Raw genomic sequence first — 19834 nt, forward strand, 5'->3', positions numbered from 1 at the left:
AGACACATGCCTTTCTGTTTGATATCGTTCCTACCTTTATGATACGTTTCTGTGTTGTTGAAGACACATGCCTTCCTGTTTGATATCGTTCCTACCTTTATGATACGTATCTGTGTCGTGTTTCGGTGAGGTATCCTTGTACATGAGGTGATGTAAGCCGAAATCACTTATCTGTAACACCCAACGACTATCCACTAAACAGTTACTGGACTTTAGATTGCCATGAAACACCAATTCACTCTCGTGGATAAATAACATTCCCTGAAAAATAAGGAAAATAATGACATATTTTATGTAAAGTGCATTGGTTCTGTAGAAGGCAAGGCATATTTGACGTTCGCGTACGTGTACCCCTCCCCCTACACAGAAAAAATGAAAGAAATTGAACAATCCAGACGACTTAGGCTGTCAATGAAAATACTATATTTTTTATGTAACTTAAACATTTCCAGACACGATGTTCAACTTAATAAGAGTGAAAGCATTTGTAGCTTTGGTATTCCTGTTAACGATCTGGATATGAACCATGAAATGTCGAACAATTATAGAATCAAAAAATTAAAATTCAAAGGAAAACAAAATTAGTTCAGACACACAAATCCATTTTATGGGGCAAAATATGAATAAAGCAAATATTTCCTCAGAGACCCTTGAAAATAGTATCAGGAGGATAAGACCAGATGTTTCGGAAGGTTAAACATCTTTTGCTTCATCGACGCAAACGCAACCAAGTAAGAGATTTTCCGGTATCAATGAAACCTATGTTAACAAGGAAGTCAACAACAAAGTATTGCTAACGTGCATCGAAAAAGAAAATAGAACATTTCCCAACGAGTTCGTGTAAGCACTGGAAAAGAAAACTGTTTATTATTACACTAATCACACAGTTTGTTGGAAACTGTCCCAGTTTTTGTTCTTTGTGGGAAATAAGAATTAGAAGAGTCCGTACTGTCCATTATTTTCAAATCTTCAAAACGTTTTGTTACCGTAAGACAAGGAAGCATAAATTCTAAAAATGACATGAAATGAAGGAATTGCCAAAGTGTTTGTGACATGATTTGATAAGTGCTTAGTTTTATTCATTTCAATAGTAGTACAGTTTACAATATGGACGAAAATTTAGGCCCTTAGCTTTAGTGACTGATCACCAAAGGTCGAAACAACTGTATGATGAAGCAGTTCTGACCTGTTACAAAAGGACGAAACAACTGTATGATTAAGCAGTTTTGACTGGTCACCAAAGGACGAAACAACTGTATGATGTAGCATAACTGGCAGGTCACGGAAGGACAAAACAATTGTATGATGTAGCATAACTGGCAGATCACCGAAGGACGATACAACTGTATGATGTAGCATAACTGGCAGATCACCGAAGGACGATACAACTGTATAGTGTAGCATAACTGACAGATCACCAAAGGACGAAACAATTGTATGATGTAGCATAACTAATTGGTCACCAAAGGACGAAACAACTGTATGATGTAGCATAACTGGCAGGTCACCGAAGGACGAAACAACTGTATGATGTAGCATAACTGGCAGATCACCGAAGGACGATACAACTGTATAGTGTAGCATAACTGACAGATCACCAAAGGACGAAACAATTGTATGATGTAGTATTACTGACTGGTCACCAAAGGACGAAACAACTGTGTGATGTATCAATACTGAGTGGCCTCTAAAGGACGAAACAACTGAGTGATCCGAGCTGCAACATAACCAATACATTTAAAAAGAAAACAAACAAACAAAAAGCAAAAAGATGTGTTTATGAAATATTATGGTTCCGGTTGTAAAGATTTAAAAATCACATAATCAAATATTTCATCATCTTTAGTGATAAAACATTATCTGTACTCCTTTATTAACGTCAAAAATGTCACAGATATTAGTGCATTGTCATGGAAACGCCATAAACATAACAATACTTGATGCAAGACGAATGTTGATATCAAATGATTAGCACAATTTATTGATTGGTTCATTTATAAAAAAAAAAAACGTTCAATCTTTTTGAAGTAAACATATTATTAATAGTTGCAATTTTCATTAAAAAGACATCGATCGACATGGCAAGCAGCCACTGAGTCACCTATGTATGACGTATTTGTCGACATTGTTTCCGATAGGCACTTACAGAGATTACGGGACTACAAAGAAGGGCTTTGTTTACACAGCACGCATAATAACACATAAAAAAATCTCTTTGGACATTAGACAAAAATTGCTGACGTGATACGTACTTAAATATATTATGATTGCACATATTTTACGTCATCTGTAGCCTTGTTATCTACAATTTACCTGTTTGTCAATAATGTTCAGTTTTGAAAGTGTCAAAGGTCTTAGTACAACAAACTATAAGCCGAGGAAAACAATAGAAGGGAAGTCATATGATTAGAAAGTAGGTGTATTTCAAGCATACATCAGTCATTGGTTTTGCGTGTTGAAGAGTTCATCATGTTAACTTCCAGTAATTTTGTACCCACGATCTCTGTAATTGTGTACACTTCATTTGAATACAAATGAAAATATTGAGAGTGACATGTACACGTTAGAACATCTTTAAATAGAGACACATTATTCAGTCGTACAGTAAAGTTTGACTATGTAGCTTCAGATATAGACATTAAATTAGAAAATGACAGTAACGTAGGTCGATATTAAAAAAGAATTCTTACATAATTGATTTCAGTTCGTCATATTTGTGCATTGATAGGTAAGTAAAAAATCAAGAAAATACAAACATGGCAACATAATCATAATTCAAACTCAAATTCCATAAATTCTAGGGCAAAATATGAACAAAAGTAAGATTTACACGGAGACTCCGATAAAAGAACAAGGGAAATAAGACCTGGTGTTCCAGAAGAGAAGGCGTTTTCTGCTTCATCGCTGACACTCGCCATATAAACATTGGTCAATCCAAGTTAGTAAATAGGGTGAAAACAGCTTATTATTAATGTTTCAGATGTAACTCCAATGATTTAAAGACCTTGAATGGTATCTTCAGAAAGTTAGAAATCCTTTGTAGCTGAAGATAGTTTTTAGACAGGTAGTTTTTATTATAAATGTACTGCTATTGGCAGACAGTAAGAGTAAACGGACAATTATTTTTTCTATCTTTATAATTATTGATCTTACCTTAATTAAGTCTGCTATTAATGACGCGACGAACATGTCATCGAGATGTAAATCCTCATTCTGAAGGATGTCCTAGAAATATGAAATTGAAAAGTTTAATTTAGATTAAAGGGTAATAATTAGACTTTGTCAGTGTGAGACTGTATATGTCATGTTTTGAAATGACAAAATGAACCGATTAACAGGGAAATTTACATCAGATTGCTGAGAATATTTTAAGGAAAACAAGAAAAGCTCTCAGGCTAACGACCAAAAGACATGCATCGGCATCATGTTTAATAGCAGAGATTCCATTGCATGCCTGCCTAGAAATTAATTAGCAGAGATTCCATTGCATGCCTGCCCAGAAATAAATATGTCTGTTATCTAATTTGATTTGTACAAATAACGCGCCATTATTCAATCTCAGATACAAACGAGTTTGATATATTTTTTTAATCAGTGTAGACAATGATCTTTTTGGGGGGAAATGAAAGTTCTATCCACCAGGCTTTTTCATTATCATACTTTTTTTCAATGTCATCGTTGTTTATGAAACAACAATTATTCACTAAAATATTTCAGTATTTAGAAAACGATGACTTATTCTTTATTTGTTTAGAGGATGGAACGTTGTTCCATAGGTTCATTGACTTACCTGTTAAATTGTTTTTGTTTGTTTGTTTTTATTATTTTTTTTAAATAATTTACATTTGCTTGGTTTGAATTTTATCTATTTGTATTCTGTGCTTGTACACCTGAGCCCCAAATAATTCACAGACTTTATTGGCATTGTCCGTCATCGTTACATTTCATTTTAAATATCTCGATTCTAACAAAATATATTTCAAAATGACTCTTGTGTGGATACATCGTTCCTGTCATATGCATTCACACATCTTTTAACTTTCACCACCTTTGTTTATTTCGTATTCTTACCGCGAGACTGCCTCTTGCACAAAACTGTGTAATGATATAAACCCGCGGCGGATCCACAGACGCACCAATAAACCTGTTGATGTTGTCATGGTTCAGTTCTTTCCGTAACTGGAGCTGTTTCTTTAAAGAGCGGTTGATGTCAACATTTTTTCTATATATTTGTTTTATCGCTACGATTGTTCCTTTGAATGATCCTATGGTAATTGATTTCTTGGAATCGCCGTTTTTGATATCCTGTTTAGTGTTTCCAAGCAACGTTGCTCTTTCAGGTTCATCGCTCGAAATCAGAAACCTCCATGGATTCGTCGATTTGCGCTACAATACAAAAGATGATCCCTTAATCTGTTATATTGTTATAAAACTAGAGTTTGTTTTATTAGAGACCAATAGAAATAATCCGATTATCTATATATAGCTTTTAATAGCTTGATTTTTTATCAATAATTTTTATATGAACTTAGAATTAAAAACCAAAACAACAAAATTATATCCCCAGCTATATTGTTAAAGATATGTGTTCAAGAAAGCAACCTTCGGACATGCCGGGGGGATGATATCATTGACAGAATCCACAAGAATGAGATCTTTGTACTCTATTTTCCACAATAGCCGGGCCAGTTTTTGTTCATAGAGGTAGTGCCTGGAAAATATAAATCGCCGTTTTAAGTTTATATGTCTCTGATGTACCACCAGTATATTCTGAGAGTATGATTGCAGTACTAGACGAGGAATCATGCAGAAATGCAATTTGTTTAGCTATCTGTATAGAGAGAGAAAGAAAGATAAAAAAAAATAATAAAAAAAAAAAAACACATTCATAGTATTATTGAAGTTCATCAACTAATATGAACATATAAGGTAATTGGAGCAGGTATATGACGTCCAGAAAGTGTATAGACGATATTGATAAATTCACCATCTGTAACCCGTGACGTAAACATATCATGGTTTATAGTCAAAGTTCACATAGTCTCATCCTACGTTCTACTTTTTTATTATATGATCTGCTTTATTATACTGTTGTAGAACAGCAATTTTCCAGTCTTGGACAACCTGACCTGTTTTGATCGATTGCTAATATCTTGGGATACATCTCTTGACTAATTTTCCAATTATTAGAAACTTCTTGTCGTCACATCCTTCTTTTACGATATTTCAATATGATTGAAGAGAAAGAGCATCCGGTCTGATTTCCGCTGTCGATCGAAGTAGGTTAATAATCTGTTTGTGTAACGTAAATCTATCCCCACTATCGTCATATTGTTGTAAGTTATCAGATTTACCATTCTGCCAGATATACCAACCTGCAAGCAAATACGCTGGCAACCGACAAGGCAGCGGCTACTACACTACAGATGGTGGCTATCTTCCAATCTAAAACAAACATTTTAAGAAATAAAAGACTTTTTTTTTAAATGGACAACCAGTAATTGAATGCATCTTTCCTCTCCATCATCAGGTATATTTCTTTTGAATTGTTGGTTAGTATTTTCTCAAGGCAAACATGTTTAACAAGACAGTATATAAAGTCAATTCGCCTGCATAAGTCTCGTTATTGATATTTATTGATATTTAAGAAATAATTAACACGTTCTTCAAAATGATTTTTTTGTAACCTAATCAAAGAACTGTTCAGGCATGCAATTTTGTATTTCTTTCCCGCTTATACAGTAAAATCAGTACCAGGTATGATTAATTTTGAAACCACTGACAAGAGATATTGAGCTGTCACTGGTGTGAAAATTGTATTGTCCTTGTTTGTTGGGTGGGGATTTCAGTTTGATGTCAACGACATGACCAAGATGTTCCCATAGATACTGAGGTGTGGTAGCACAATGGAAAACACAATCGCGAGTGTAGTAAAGTATAGGTTCGGAAATTACAACCAAGACCAAAAACAGTTACTGAAATAAGCAATCTGTCTCATATGGTTTTAACAATTACCAATGTGTGGTGAATTTATTGGTTCCGGAATATCGCATGTATTGGTAGTAATTTGCCGGCAAACAATTTTTTTATGAAAACGCAGTCCGAAAACTATTAAAATGTCCTTTCTGTCGGAGCGATGAGGACATCTCATCATAAAGAAATTTCAGTCAGCAAAACAAAAGTAAAAAACAAAACATTTGAAATTACAACACGTCTGAATATTGGACACGAAAACGATTTTTTTTCATTAAGATTTTACTTCTGAAAAACGGAATAACATGCGTTTGTAGATTTTAACATAGAATTAGTGTCATTTCCTATACGATGTCTAAACGGCATGTAAATTATACATTTTTCTAGCAGCATCACTCTGATAAACTAGTCTGTGTTTCATCAGGGGGTATATGCATTACAAGACCCAGCTTTATTTTGAGACTGAATTGACACTTGAAATGAAAACTGATGACATGATGTGAGGGATTACACATGATGCGCTATCATTACAGATAGGTCTGAAGTTACGTTGGATTCCGTGTCATCGGTTAAAGCGAAAATAGTACAAATAATGAACTACCTGGCTCATACTGACAACGCTCCTCATCAAATCCACATTCTGGCTCGTCTCGAGGCACTCTTCCCAATTGCCAGTTGATATCACGTTTGAGATAAAACTCCTGAAAGGGTAACAGCTAATCTATCATTTTAAAATGAAGCATCTAGCCCAATGCAAACTTTATAGGAAAAAAACAGAATGTAATTCGGTCGGTGGAGCTGATAATTAATTCAATACTCCAAATTGCGAATAAACATTCTAACTAAAAAGTAAAAACGAAAGAATGCAGATTGATCACCATCTTAACAGTGAATTTTATCGTGCAAAGTGTAAAAACGAAAGAAAGTGGCTGACAGCAATTTAAGCGGAATGTATTTTCATGAATAATATCCTAATCCTTTTAGCGTTCATAAAACAAGGCGTAGATAAAATCAGAAGATGACACAAAATAATTGCATTAACTCGTCTCTACATCTTATCATAGAAATATTTATTTATTTGTGTTTATTTGTTTGTTTAGTCACCCACCTAACTGTCACACGAAAATGAAAACGATGAATCATCAAAAACATTTATGAGCTGCCCTTCAGATTTTTTACGGCGCGCGTCATTCAGTTGATATACTGTGTATCTGTTTTGATAATTGTCAAAATGTTATAACCTTCCATTCAGATTAGCTCTAGACACACCAATATCGATTTGCCAGCGAGGAAAATAGAAACAGACGCATTTCGGTTTCGTGTTTTGATTGCACCTAAATATACAGTCATTTTAGTTTGATGTTGACATTATTTACTTGCATTGACCAATATTTACATGACGGTTGTCGTCGATGAAGCATAAGACGCTTACTCTTCCAGAACACTTGGTCTTATTTTCTTTGTACTGTTTGGTAGTTTCCGTGTATATCTTTCATTTTGTCCTAGTTTTATTGTTAGTATTTTTTCATTTTTTTAGCTGTAGTCGCCGGCATTAAAAAAACATGCTGACAAGTTTTAAAAATTTTAAAAATTCAGAATACATAAAACAGGGCAAGCAAAAACAAACGAAAGACTTACACTGATATCCTTGACACCATAAAGGCAGAATAAGACCATATAATTCGGAAGGAAAGGTAAGTGTCTTCTGCTTCATCGTAGGGATATTCCATGTAAATCTTGGTAGTTCCATATAAGCATGTTATCAAGGCATGCAATTTCATCATGAATAGTAAGATGACCGGCATCTTAAAGGTATTATTCATTTTAGCATATCATACAATATCTCTTACTCAACAATAAATTGGTTTCTTACCATTAATTCATATTTGAAATAAGAAGGGATGACTTGATTTGAGTGATTTTACATAACAGAGTGGCCTGAAGCTCCGTTGGTTTCCGTGTCATCGGTGAAAGCGAAAGAAACATTAATTCACATTTGTAGAAATAATTTTAATGGTCCAGTTTTTTCATCCACTTAAAGACCACACTTATCATAAGAACATTTTGATTCAGGAAATCTGGAAGAATCACTCCTGGAGAAATGCAGGTACGATTATTCGAGTTTTGAGAGGAATCCAATTCGCAAAGTCGATAACTGTTTTTCATATTTGTAAATCAATAATCTCCTCAGTGTAAGATTACTGAATTCAAAATTAAACATTTTAATTTCTTATTTTGCATTTTCTGAAAATGGTATTTCAAACTCAAGAAATGTAACTATATTCCGTTATTATGTACTACTTCCTTCAATCAGCATTTGCTCAAAATGTTATTTTCAGCGCATTTCAACTTTAAAAATATATTAGTTCCCATCACATTTCCACAACCCTTTTCGCGTGTAGATATCATATGCGTTGAAATGAGTTTAAAAGTATTCTGAAAAGCAATACCATTAGTGCTATTGGACTTTGATTTACCTTCCCAATTGGCGTTTGAATACAACCTAGCTATAAAAGAGCACCATCAGATTTTTGATAATCAGTTTTAAAAGTTGATAAAGTTCGGCAATGAACATGCAACATATTAAGCAAAGAGTATATGAAAGCATCAGTCATTATTGCATGACCATACATCATCAACCAAACATGGCACTTTGCGGACCATTAGACCGGAAAATCTTTACGATCTAAACTCAACAAGAGAATGGCGATTGTGAAGATGAAAGACGTGCATGCTTGTGGAAATCTGTCCTGCCCGTAATGATAGATTGGTGCTTTCGATAAACACTGGTCTACCACTGTTGAAGCACGGACAAATAACCACATCTTAGAATCTTGCTTGCGTCACTAAACTTGTCCCAGGAGTATGATTGAGCGGAGTAAATTAAGTGGGTTTCAGGATACCGTTCATGCTGAAAACTGAAAGTTGATGTATGATTACTCCGGGAGTCATAAGGCTATGGTCATGACTATTAGAAAGAGAAATGAGATTGTACTTTGTATTTACAGCTGATCATTCTTCAACGTCTTCGAAATGCTATTATGTTTTTGACACATTATTATATGGGATTGTTAATAGACTACGTAATTACCAAATTGAACAAAATATGAAAATGTGAGAGATAAAGGTTAATTTGTGCTTCAAGTTTCTGTATTTTTATGGGCATTTACTGCCTACTTTTGACTGTACAAATGGTTTTCCTGTCACTTTTGGATACCAAATGGGCACCATCGGAAAATCAGTTTCATCTACTCTACTAATGATTCAATTTGGCACATATTGTTATGTATAGGTGTGATTTGTCTGGGGGTAAATACACTTTGAGTCATCTTACAAATTGTTCGCATTTGCAAAATTCTACATTATCGTGAAATATTGAACAGAAGACCTACAAGTGAATAACACATTTCGAAACTAAATTAGAATTAGAAACATCATAGCTGATTACTTTCTGAAATCATTGCATAGGGGTTTTTATCGTTCTTTTTTTCTCATTTTTGAGGACTCATTTGCGATCTGATAGTACTACCATAACAGAGAGTGACTTAGGAATATCAACATCTTCTAAAGCAAAGTCAGTGTTTACAAAATGAAATGAGAGGTACACAAGTCAAATGATTACACAAATATACTATACTTTTCTAATTAACGCAAACTTTAGATGGAAGACAGAATGAGGCATTAAGTTGATTCAATATTCCATGTGTTTGTAGTCCTTAATGTATGTATATAAAATGGTAATGATATTATATCGGACATAATGCTGTGGTTCCGATCTAAGTCGGAGCCAATTCTTCTTTTTTTGACATGGTGACATAACTTTTGGAAAACATAGCACGCACTTTTGCTATGTAATCAAAACTTGGAAAACTCATATGTATGACCCTGAAACATGGAAAATCTAAATGGTTGACCTTAAAACTTGGAAAACCTATATGTATGACCCTGAAACATGGAAAACCTAAATGGTTGACCTTAAATCTTGGAAAACCTATATATATTACCTTGAAACATGGAAAAACTATATGTTTGACCTTGAAACTTGAAAACCTATATCATGACCTTGACAAATTTGAAATCACGTATATATACAGTAAAGTAGACTATATTTTTTTCCAAATCGGTCAATTTTCTAATATTCTTAAGTCATAATCTACCTATTCGTTCACCATTAGGGACGATACGTACCGGGTACCCGAGTTCGTCAGATGTCATTTTGAAGTCACCAACTTGCTCTAGCCGAGGTGGGTACTCACTCGTAAGACTGAGGACAGAGTAGTTCCCTTCGGCGTCACCGACCGCGTCAATATATACGTCATAGCCTTGGATACCTGTTTCAGACAAAAATTCTGAGGTCACAACCATGACGAAAGAGACAGCATAACATATTTGTTGTTATTGTGTGTCATTAATCTACAGTTTGTTGAAATACATTGTAACTGCGTGTCACTTTTTTTAAAGTATGCTGAGTTAATGTTTTTTTCATAACAGCTGGTTTTATCCTCTTTGTACTTTTTAAGCAGTCTCAATGTAAAAATGTTTAAGTGTAAAGTTTTTTTCTAGAGAATATTACTTTCACGGTCTGCACCTAAAACATACTTAAGAATTAATCCGACTTTGAATTACGCCTGTCAGAAACATAAGTCACTTATCTATCGCTAATACATTTGTCATGTTTAGGTTCAAGGACATACCTTCCCTCTTCTGTAGAATGTAAATACGAATTCAATTACAAGAGAAAAATAAAATATGTTCAACAGTGAATTATGTGCTTTTAACTAACCCAAAATGTCCCGAAAGGCCATTTTCAAATACAGAATTTAAGATAAAAACTGGTAATAAATCTAGCCTAGATGTAATTGAATATTATTTAAAAATACCTACATCTTTTAAAAACGCACTCCATGTTAAAGTTAATCACCCATTCCACTTCACTTAACAACTCGTACAGAACATGACACTTCAAGTGTAACAACAGAAGTCAGAATATAGATATTTCATCAACATACACTAAACCAGGTGTAACTGTTAAGCCTATTTCTATTTTGAAGTTTTGACTATCAAATCAGTTATTTATATCGGTTTATGTGCAACTTACTGTGAAATTTGCTGTTTCTGATTTGCTGTACGACCGCAGATCCATTCCGTGGGGATCCTCCAATTTGAAGGACCTTGGCCAAAGCCTGTGCGAATACCATTACAGAATCATACAAATAGGCGGCCGAGATAGGAACATGATGCTGAAAAAAAAAAGAAAAAAAAAAGAAAAAAAATTAGATACTTTGGAAATACTGATGACAATAACAAAATATTCTTGTAAAAACGCAAGTTGACTTATGTTCCGAAGAGGAAATATATCCCAAAAGTTATTCATCAGCCATCGTCATGTTTTCATCACATCCGAGAAAATATATAGGTCACCAGCCAACTATTGTACAACGACAATGTCGTTTGTAGTTATGTACTCTAAAATCAGGTTATGGTCATAACTTTACATCAACAAGGAATATCGGTCACCAATAACATCTTTGGTCCCAAAAGACAAAACCTAAATGACTCCTATGTGTGATGGAAATTAGATCACGGTGTTATATGTTCATTTTCTTTAACACTTAATCAAATATATGATAATTATTGTGTCTTTCCTTTCTTTGTATATATTGGTATTTTAAAATGAGACTTGCGAAGAAAGGCAAAAATAATAAGAAAACAACATGCGGTTGGAAATTTGGAAATTTAGTTGAAAAATTAAGTTTGACTATTTATATATAATAAAGTGGTATTATATTATCGTTGTCAGAAAGAAATGTAATTTTGTTCACGGGTGGTTGTAAGATATCGACATCAAGCGACTAATGATTAATTCTTAAGATTGAATTTAGAAGCCAACACTAGAAGCCCTATGAAAAAGGTGAATGAATAAAGATATATACAGCGAAGCCTCGTTATCTCGTCCTCGTATTGCTCGAAGATCCGGTTTAATTCGAAGCATTTCGTCAATCCCTGCCTAGCTAAACACAACACAGTAGAACTCACTTAAATCGAATACTCAGTTATCTCAAAGTATTCCCATAGTCCCACCGAGTTCGAGATAAAGAGGTTCGGCTGTAATACATTCTTTTTCAGTTTAGGACATTTCTGGCTCTAAACGGGAACAACAAAGTTGAATTTAAAAAATATCGAGCTGAAGATATTAAAATAAAAACGGATTATGTTTAAAAAAAATTTAATCTTATTATTTTCTTGTGGATTTTAATTATTCAGGCTATTATAAGATAATCACCTTGGAAACGATTGCCGGAAGTGGTGGTAAATTTATTGGTGACTTATGATTGAGGTCCCGCACGTTCTGTAAGAAAGACTCCCAATAGGGGTTGTTCGGAGCCCTTGGGACCAACAGTAGAACAGACCGAAACGCTGATACGCTCTCTTCGGTGACGTTTACCTCAAAAGGAGCTGCAATCATGAAATACTTGGCTTTACACGTGACAAAATCGTTTCTTGTTTTGAGTGCTAAGTATTTTTGACCAAATGCCTATCGATAGAAATCATGTTATGAATAGTTTTAAAAGTATCCGGCACTCTTCCTTCTCTTTGTACACAGCTCAAAGTGTACTTAAAAACATGCATAGGTTTGTTTTTCAAACTGACAAAGTGACGTCATGAACTTTATTAATTATCTGCTCAGGCTAAAATATTCCTAACGGTACTTCTAGGTATTACAAAAAATATTTTGAAATATATATCATTGAGCTACACTTTGAGACAAATTAGTCTTACAGGAGTGAATAAATATAATATTTATGATAGATTGCTATTATTCATGCAAATGTCAGACAAAAGGGCGCCCTACTTTTGATGAAGAAGTTATGATCCTCCGTATTATAAGGCCTGTCGTCTGCTGCCCGTGCAATAATTACGTACTCCCCAGTGTTCGTTTCTGGCTTCCGGTCAATCGCTCGTGCGAAGTCGATAAGAGCGTAATAGTCGCCCAGAAAAATGTAAACTGAAATCATATCATATTGCAATAGTTCATTACACCTTAATGGAACACAACACTGTCAGAACCCATCATGGGCGATTTGTATCAATATTTAAGCTTCCGAGTCGAGACAAATCCGTATTTCATATTGTATAGTGTTTCATGGTTAAATCTGGTGTTGCCAACTTCATCGATTGCACGTTTTTCAGGTATTTGACATTCATATTGGCTATAAATCTTCACACGATTAAAAAATGACATACTTTGAAAAAAAAATGTTGACATCACTAAGGAGACCTAGAAGAACGAAACAGCTATATGATACAGCTTAATACAATGTTTGGCTCAACTGTATCTTACCCTAAATTTGTATTAAATAGTACTATTTTCTTTTTTGTCTTTCGTACAATCTTCGAAATTTCTTTCTGATTTTTTTCTCAAATGGAATAATGATTTGAATAGTATACTGTTTGAACTCAGAAGAAATTGGGTATGTTTTAAAGGATAAAAACAGTTAATGTGGTTTCAGGATTTAGCATTATTGTAGAAAATAGAATCTTTATAGAAGTTGCTTAAAAATGACTTTTCATTTCAGGAAAAAAAATCAGAAAAAATGTGAAAAATACGAAAAAGGTCAACTCTCATTAATTGCTTTTTTTTATAAACAATAAACTCAAAACATTATTTCTGTTTGATAAATTTTAACGACGACAAACCAAATATTACATCACCAAAAGTATTGAATTCATTTAAAAGAATATTGCGATAACTTCGAATAAATATTTACCAAGAATACTTTGTGTAAATAATAATATGAATTTGTTTTTGCAAGACATGAAGTAACGAATAATTACTTCTTGTTTTCTTGTATGTTTTCTCAACTATGGCTGGAAAATTCGTGTTTGATGGGTATGGTTCCTTAAAGTAAACTTTTTGCGTCACTTTGATGTCATGGTCTGACGTCATCTGCTGGAGGCTGCGCGCGGTCTGGTTCCATTCGTCTGACGTACCAACAACCATAGTAACTGTCCGCCACTTGAAGTACTGTAATACTGCTAGAATTGACTTCGATACTTTGGAAGTGGAAGGCTGAATTTGAATAAACGTCGATTGAAGCCGAGTCACGTGGGGAACTCGTGACATCGCAAAGTCATGGCAACCCTACAATGACACAAAATAATGACTGCAGTTATTTATGCTGATAGTAAGATAGCTCCACAGGTGTTGAATCAGACAAAAATTATTCGTAAAATAGATATCATATTCAAATGATTCATAAGTGATTCTTTTATTCAGAAATTAGTAGGCTTTTAAGCAATCGGAAGTTTGTTCAAATATAGGTATAAACACACTCTCGCCACTAGACGTTATCCTTTGATAGACCACAACAATTAGAGTCCATAGAGGACAACTATTACCGGACCATGTCCAGTAATCAACAGAATGACACGGGCTCCGGTTACTAATTAGGCCATTGGGTAGACGAGGGAGACAGACTGACCAAACACGGCTCTCAAAGGACGCATTCACATTATTTGCAGACTATGCTGGCTTCGTTTTCTTGATGCAATTACATATAAGCGATCCAACACTGGTGGTTATCCACCTCTACTTCAACCTATTTATTTAATAGGCGCAGCTGTTTCGAACACTGTAACATAAACACCGTTACCTACACACAAGGGGATCTTGTTTTACTTTTTCCGATGAGAACAAAAAGTGCTATACTGATAGCTTTAAGACACAAATATTGCTTACAAAACCCCCAAGATATATTTAAGCTTTCGAAATAAAGAAATTTGGATCCAAATGAAACGTATCGCAGAAGTTTAGTTTAGTTTTTTTTTTTTTTTTATTTTCTCGAGCCTTAGCAAATTAAAGAGAAATGAAAACAAATTAAAGACACTTTCCATCACAGAAATTAGAAGAGAAACCTTTTGACAGGTTTAAAATTCAAAGGGTGGTTTACGAAATCAAAAGGAGTCAGATTTATTGTTGTAATTTAATCCTGTTCGATCGAGAAAATATATCAAACTGCAAATTTGTTTTTATAAAATCAATATCTATAATTTACACATAACTGTTAGATGAATATCAGTAATGAAAATAGTTTTGTTAGCAGAGAATTATTCCATTATTTTGGGAATTTGTTGCTAGGTGATATAACAGCAATTTAATTTCATGTTTACAGGAATTTTACATTGGATATTTTGTTTCATTTAATCTCGTTCATGACTCACAGAAAGAGTTTATTTTCACGCTTTTTTCATACATGTCACATGAAATGAAAAACGAAAATTACCCTCATTAACAGCATCGCTATCTAGTTGTTATATATACTGCCTCTATCGTGTGATTGTACAAAACACATTACACCTTCGAATGAAGTGATAAAATTATATCCAGCTTAAGTTAGCTCACAATTAGAAGGACTGAATCGGGAGAAGGTTGGATAGAACAATTTATCGATATAGTATAACAAACAGAGATAAATTGGATTACATAATCGTGAGATAACCTGATAATAAAGCATACAAATGGAGTTTGTTTGAGCTTAAACCAATTATAAAGTGTATCCTTGTTCAGTGCTGAGGCATGCCATCAGATGTGCTATCATTATGTGTTTAAACGTTTGACAAGGCCATTATATATATTTAAATGTATCTTCACGTGCTTACGTGAATGTATTTACAAATATTTGCAGAATGAATTTTCAATAACTTCATCATTACTTTGTTGACAAGCGACTTTTAAATTCCATATGTATCTATTTATAGCTGCCATGCGCTACCTCTGCATGTGTACTTTTACGCCAACGGAATACAAGAGGGAAATCCGTCCGGTCGAACAGGTGACAACACAATTTTCACGTCCGGTCAGGGATTCAAAACTAACTTGTCAAGACAAACGGTGAGTGCTCCGTACTTGCAGTACATTTTGACAAACCGACTCGACTTGTATTAGCAAATCATACCGTTTTTAACGTAATTGACGCTGGATATTGCCCTGTGGTACTGGATACCATCTAATGCCACTTGACAAAGCTTGACAACAACATGATAACAGCATGCCTAAGTGATAAACAAACACTCTCCCATTAGGATCACGTAGGATACAAAGTTAAAAGTTCAACATCAGTCGGTGGTTTCTCCGAATCAAAGGTAACACCTTGTAAGTAAGGATATACAATTGTATAAATCTTGCTGACATTGATTTCTACCTAAAAATAGTTTATACAGATATACCAGTATAGTCCTCCGAAAGCCGCAACGTTTTGAGATTTATCATCAAAATTTATATTAAAGCGGCCGTAAAGCAATTTGAGAAAAACACCAAAATATTATGAAACGGGACATTAATTGTCTTAAAAATATTATGAAATTATGGATTGGACATGAATTATTATTAAAGTATTATGAAATTTGAACATTAATTATAATTAAAATGTAATGAAATGGAACATTAATTATTATCAAAGTAATATGAAATGGGACATTAGTTATTGGGTTTGGACCGTGAAGTATCATTCTACCATATTCAGAGCCTAAATGTCGATAGCAAAGAAATCTTAATTAACATTCTTACGGAAATGTCAACTCATCAGTAATCAGCGATATAAGTCTGTATACAGCTACATTTGACAACACCCTAGAGGTATATATCTGGTAACCGAAACCAATCATCCTTATGAACATACATAGGATGCAAATTACCGTGTGGATTTCGTCAACAGTATCTGATAACCATAAATCCTCATAATGCAACTAACGTTTCCAAAACGAAATTACACTGACTCATAAAATGAAGAGTACTTTTCGGAAGAATTCAATTTTCAGCTAATTTGGTATCTGTTGTCGTAGAAACTATATTTGTGTAAATCTTATGTTAATTACACGTCTTTTAATTAATTAGTCACGTTCTGTATATTTGTTATAAAGTTATTTTGCGGATTTTCACACGTAGAACTAAAGGAAAAGTACATTGGGCTGTTGGATTCGTTTTTTAATCGTAAAAAAATATGATGACAAGAAAAAACCAACAAGTGAGCTTCATCATATTTCACACTCAAATTCTATAAAACTACGGAAAACTTTAACAAAAGACAGATTAACACGGAGACTCCGGAAAAAGAACAAGAAGTACAAGAGAATTACAAAGTCATTGTTTACTTGGTGTTCCGTTTACGGAGCAACAATTCATTAACACATTTTTTAAAGCTGAAAACAATTTCCCTTTCAATCATAAAGATTCAATAAAACTTAATATCTTAAATGTCATGATATTTGAAGAACTCGAAAAAGAAATTAATGGAATAAAGATATATACCTGTATATCTAATATATCATTTATATGGTTGGAGGATAATTCCGGTCACTATTTGAAATTTTGATGTATGTTTTCAGTAGGTTATAGATATTATGGCTGTGTAAACATAATATTATATTGGGTAAGGGGTATGTATATTGTTGGAATGGTATGTACTTACTTTAAAACTTTAATTAAACATATTATATATAAATAGTGGAAACAATATTCCGTCCATATGTCCTCATGTTTCGGAGGCAATTAAAACATTTATTGTGCGGTTTTCACATAGCTATCACAAATAGTTTCTAGTAGACGGTATATTTGAGAGAGAAAAAGAGAGGGGAGTGGAGGGAGAGAGGGGGCAATTGAAACATTTACTGAGGGATGCTCACATGTCACAAATAGCTTTTAGTAGACGGTATACTTGAGGAAGAGAGAGAGGGGGGAGGGAGAGAAATTAAGAAAGAGAGCGAGAGTCAGTCAGAGAGAGAGAGACATAAAGAGAGACAGAGGGAGAGAGAGAAACTTGACACAGATCCAAGTAATCGATATGGAAAACATTGGACAATTGTTTTCGAGCTCTTTTTCCCTACCTATATAAATCATATACAGGACGCAGATGTAACTATGATTAGTATTGGAGATAACTATCCTACAGACAAAAGAAAAAACAACAGAAACATTTGTAAAAACGCCGCGTTCAATACCCCTATTCTTTTACATTGACCTTTACTCGTGGAATAACATTGACATAGCAGTCTATGTTGGGTCAACAAATCCCATTCATCTGTTAAAGGCTCAGCGTACGTTTACTTGATAATAAGCAAATATTGTTGCAAACACTGTACGAAAACATACATTTACTGACGTCAAAAACACCATTTGTGACAAAAGACCGATGAAAATTGATATTATTTCTAATTGTGGGAAAAGATACGATTTGAAGACCTGTCAAATAAATAAATGTATTCCAAGAGTTCTCAAAGTCATTGAAGTAGTCGTTTTGTTTTGTAAACGCCATATTGACAGATGAAACATGATATCCAATCAATGTCATCAAGGACAGCTGAATATGTTTATTCATATCTTTCTGAATTCGGTCAAATATCGGGTTGGAATTACACGCACAACCAAACTGAACAAGAACTAGCTAGTAAACACCTTACTCATATTCTGAGAGGTAAAACGCAATTAAACTGCAATAAAATCGCAGCAGTAGATTTTCAACTGTTCCATTGGGTGCTCTTTTGTCTTTGCATTCACTTTAAGAGCACCATAAACAGTTTAAATACCATGTGTACTCTTGTCAATATCAAACACGAGAATGTTCCATTGTGGTGAGATTATAGCCAAAGGTCATTAAAGATGGTGGTCAGCTGTCGGTCAGTTCAGGCATGAAATTATACAAACCAGCCTTTCCCAAAGAAACAAGTATGATAATTCCTGATCCAGTCAATCTAAACGTCTTTAAAAATATTTCATGTAGAATATTTGTGGGAGAGGTTTTAATTACCTTTTTTCAAGGAACTGATTATACAAAACGTAAACATGTGCCGATTTTATTTCGGTGTGTTACAATTATTGGTGATGGCTCAATGTATCTCCTTTTCTCTCTCAAACGAAGTATATCTTTATGACATTATATAGATGCTAGAAAACTTATACAATACATATATACATAAGCGACACCAAGGTTGCCATGGACATTTACGTTACATAAACATACGCTTTCTGGAGACTTTAGAAAATCATAAGGTGTTTATAATGTTCGGAGATTGTACAAACGAAACACAACAGAATAGTATCTGTCAAAACAAGTTCAAAATATATTCAGTAGAGTCAGACAGGGAATTAAACTGCCTCATATATGTACATAAAGTACATCCATAAAAGACTCGACAGTGATGTAAAACGTGTACTTTAGCTTCCCCATGTCTGTGTAACGGTCACAGGAGGTGACCAGTGACATCTGGAAACTGACAAGTTTTCACAAAATTATTGATGCTATGTCACAAATAAAACATATTACGCATGCCCTTGCGGACAGCCGTAGTGCATCAGCACGTAGGCATTTCATGAAATTTGAGTTTGCAAACAGTTATGGTATTTACTAGAATTCAGCCAAACCTGTTATTAGACCGTTTTCCTTTGTCGTTTTTTATCGTAAACAGACACTCATTGCATCCACGCTTTTCAAGTACAGGTCTGTGCTGCAAGGGCTGGATTTATATTTTACATGCAGTCGTCTCCTTCTTGTTTTGTGTATAATAATTGTCCAACAAGCTTTATACGTAGTTATTAGATTTTTAAGCATTATCTAAAATTAAAGGCTAGCAGAACTTTCGCTGAAGGATGATATATCGAAAGACTTCTTCTCTTTAATAGAATGTTCATGTCAAAATGTCTAAATATCTTGTGTGAAATTATGTGAGACCATACAACGAAACATATCATTTTCAGTATAGATTTAATCAATGTAGCTGATGATTTAAAAAAAATGAGAGGTTGAAATTTAAAAAGAAAGTTAATCTCAAGCTTCATCATTTGTATAAAAAGTCTCTACAGATAATA

The 19834-nt window shown here is 34.0% G+C and overlaps 1 protein-coding gene across 1 annotated transcript in view; it reads right to left on the reverse strand.

Moving 5' to 3' along the window:
- Window positions 1-19834, reverse strand: part of LOC132554578 (guanylate cyclase 32E-like) — a 50689-nt gene that overhangs the window by 14382 nt on the left and 16473 nt on the right. Inside the window, exons 2-12 of the mRNA XM_060218904.1 lie at window positions 13810-14116; window positions 12827-12979; window positions 12257-12429; window positions 11072-11213; window positions 10162-10304; window positions 6575-6674; window positions 5376-5445; window positions 4603-4711; window positions 4072-4386; window positions 3154-3225; window positions 96-261 (exon numbers count right to left, since the gene is read on the reverse strand). Of these exons, the coding sequence (XP_060074887.1) occupies window positions 96-261; window positions 3154-3225; window positions 4072-4386; window positions 4603-4711; window positions 5376-5445; window positions 6575-6674; window positions 10162-10304; window positions 11072-11213; window positions 12257-12429; window positions 12827-12979; window positions 13810-14116 (1750 nt within the window). The remainder of the gene's footprint in view (window positions 1-95; window positions 262-3153; window positions 3226-4071; window positions 4387-4602; window positions 4712-5375; window positions 5446-6574; window positions 6675-10161; window positions 10305-11071; window positions 11214-12256; window positions 12430-12826; window positions 12980-13809; window positions 14117-19834) is intronic.

Source organism: Ylistrum balloti, unplaced genomic scaffold, assembly GCF_031769215.1.
Source record: "Ylistrum balloti isolate Yb309-2 unplaced genomic scaffold, AGI_CSIRO_Ybal_v1 Utg370416, whole genome shotgun sequence".
Taxonomy (NCBI): Eukaryota; Metazoa; Mollusca; class Bivalvia; order Pectinida; family Pectinidae; genus Ylistrum; species Ylistrum balloti.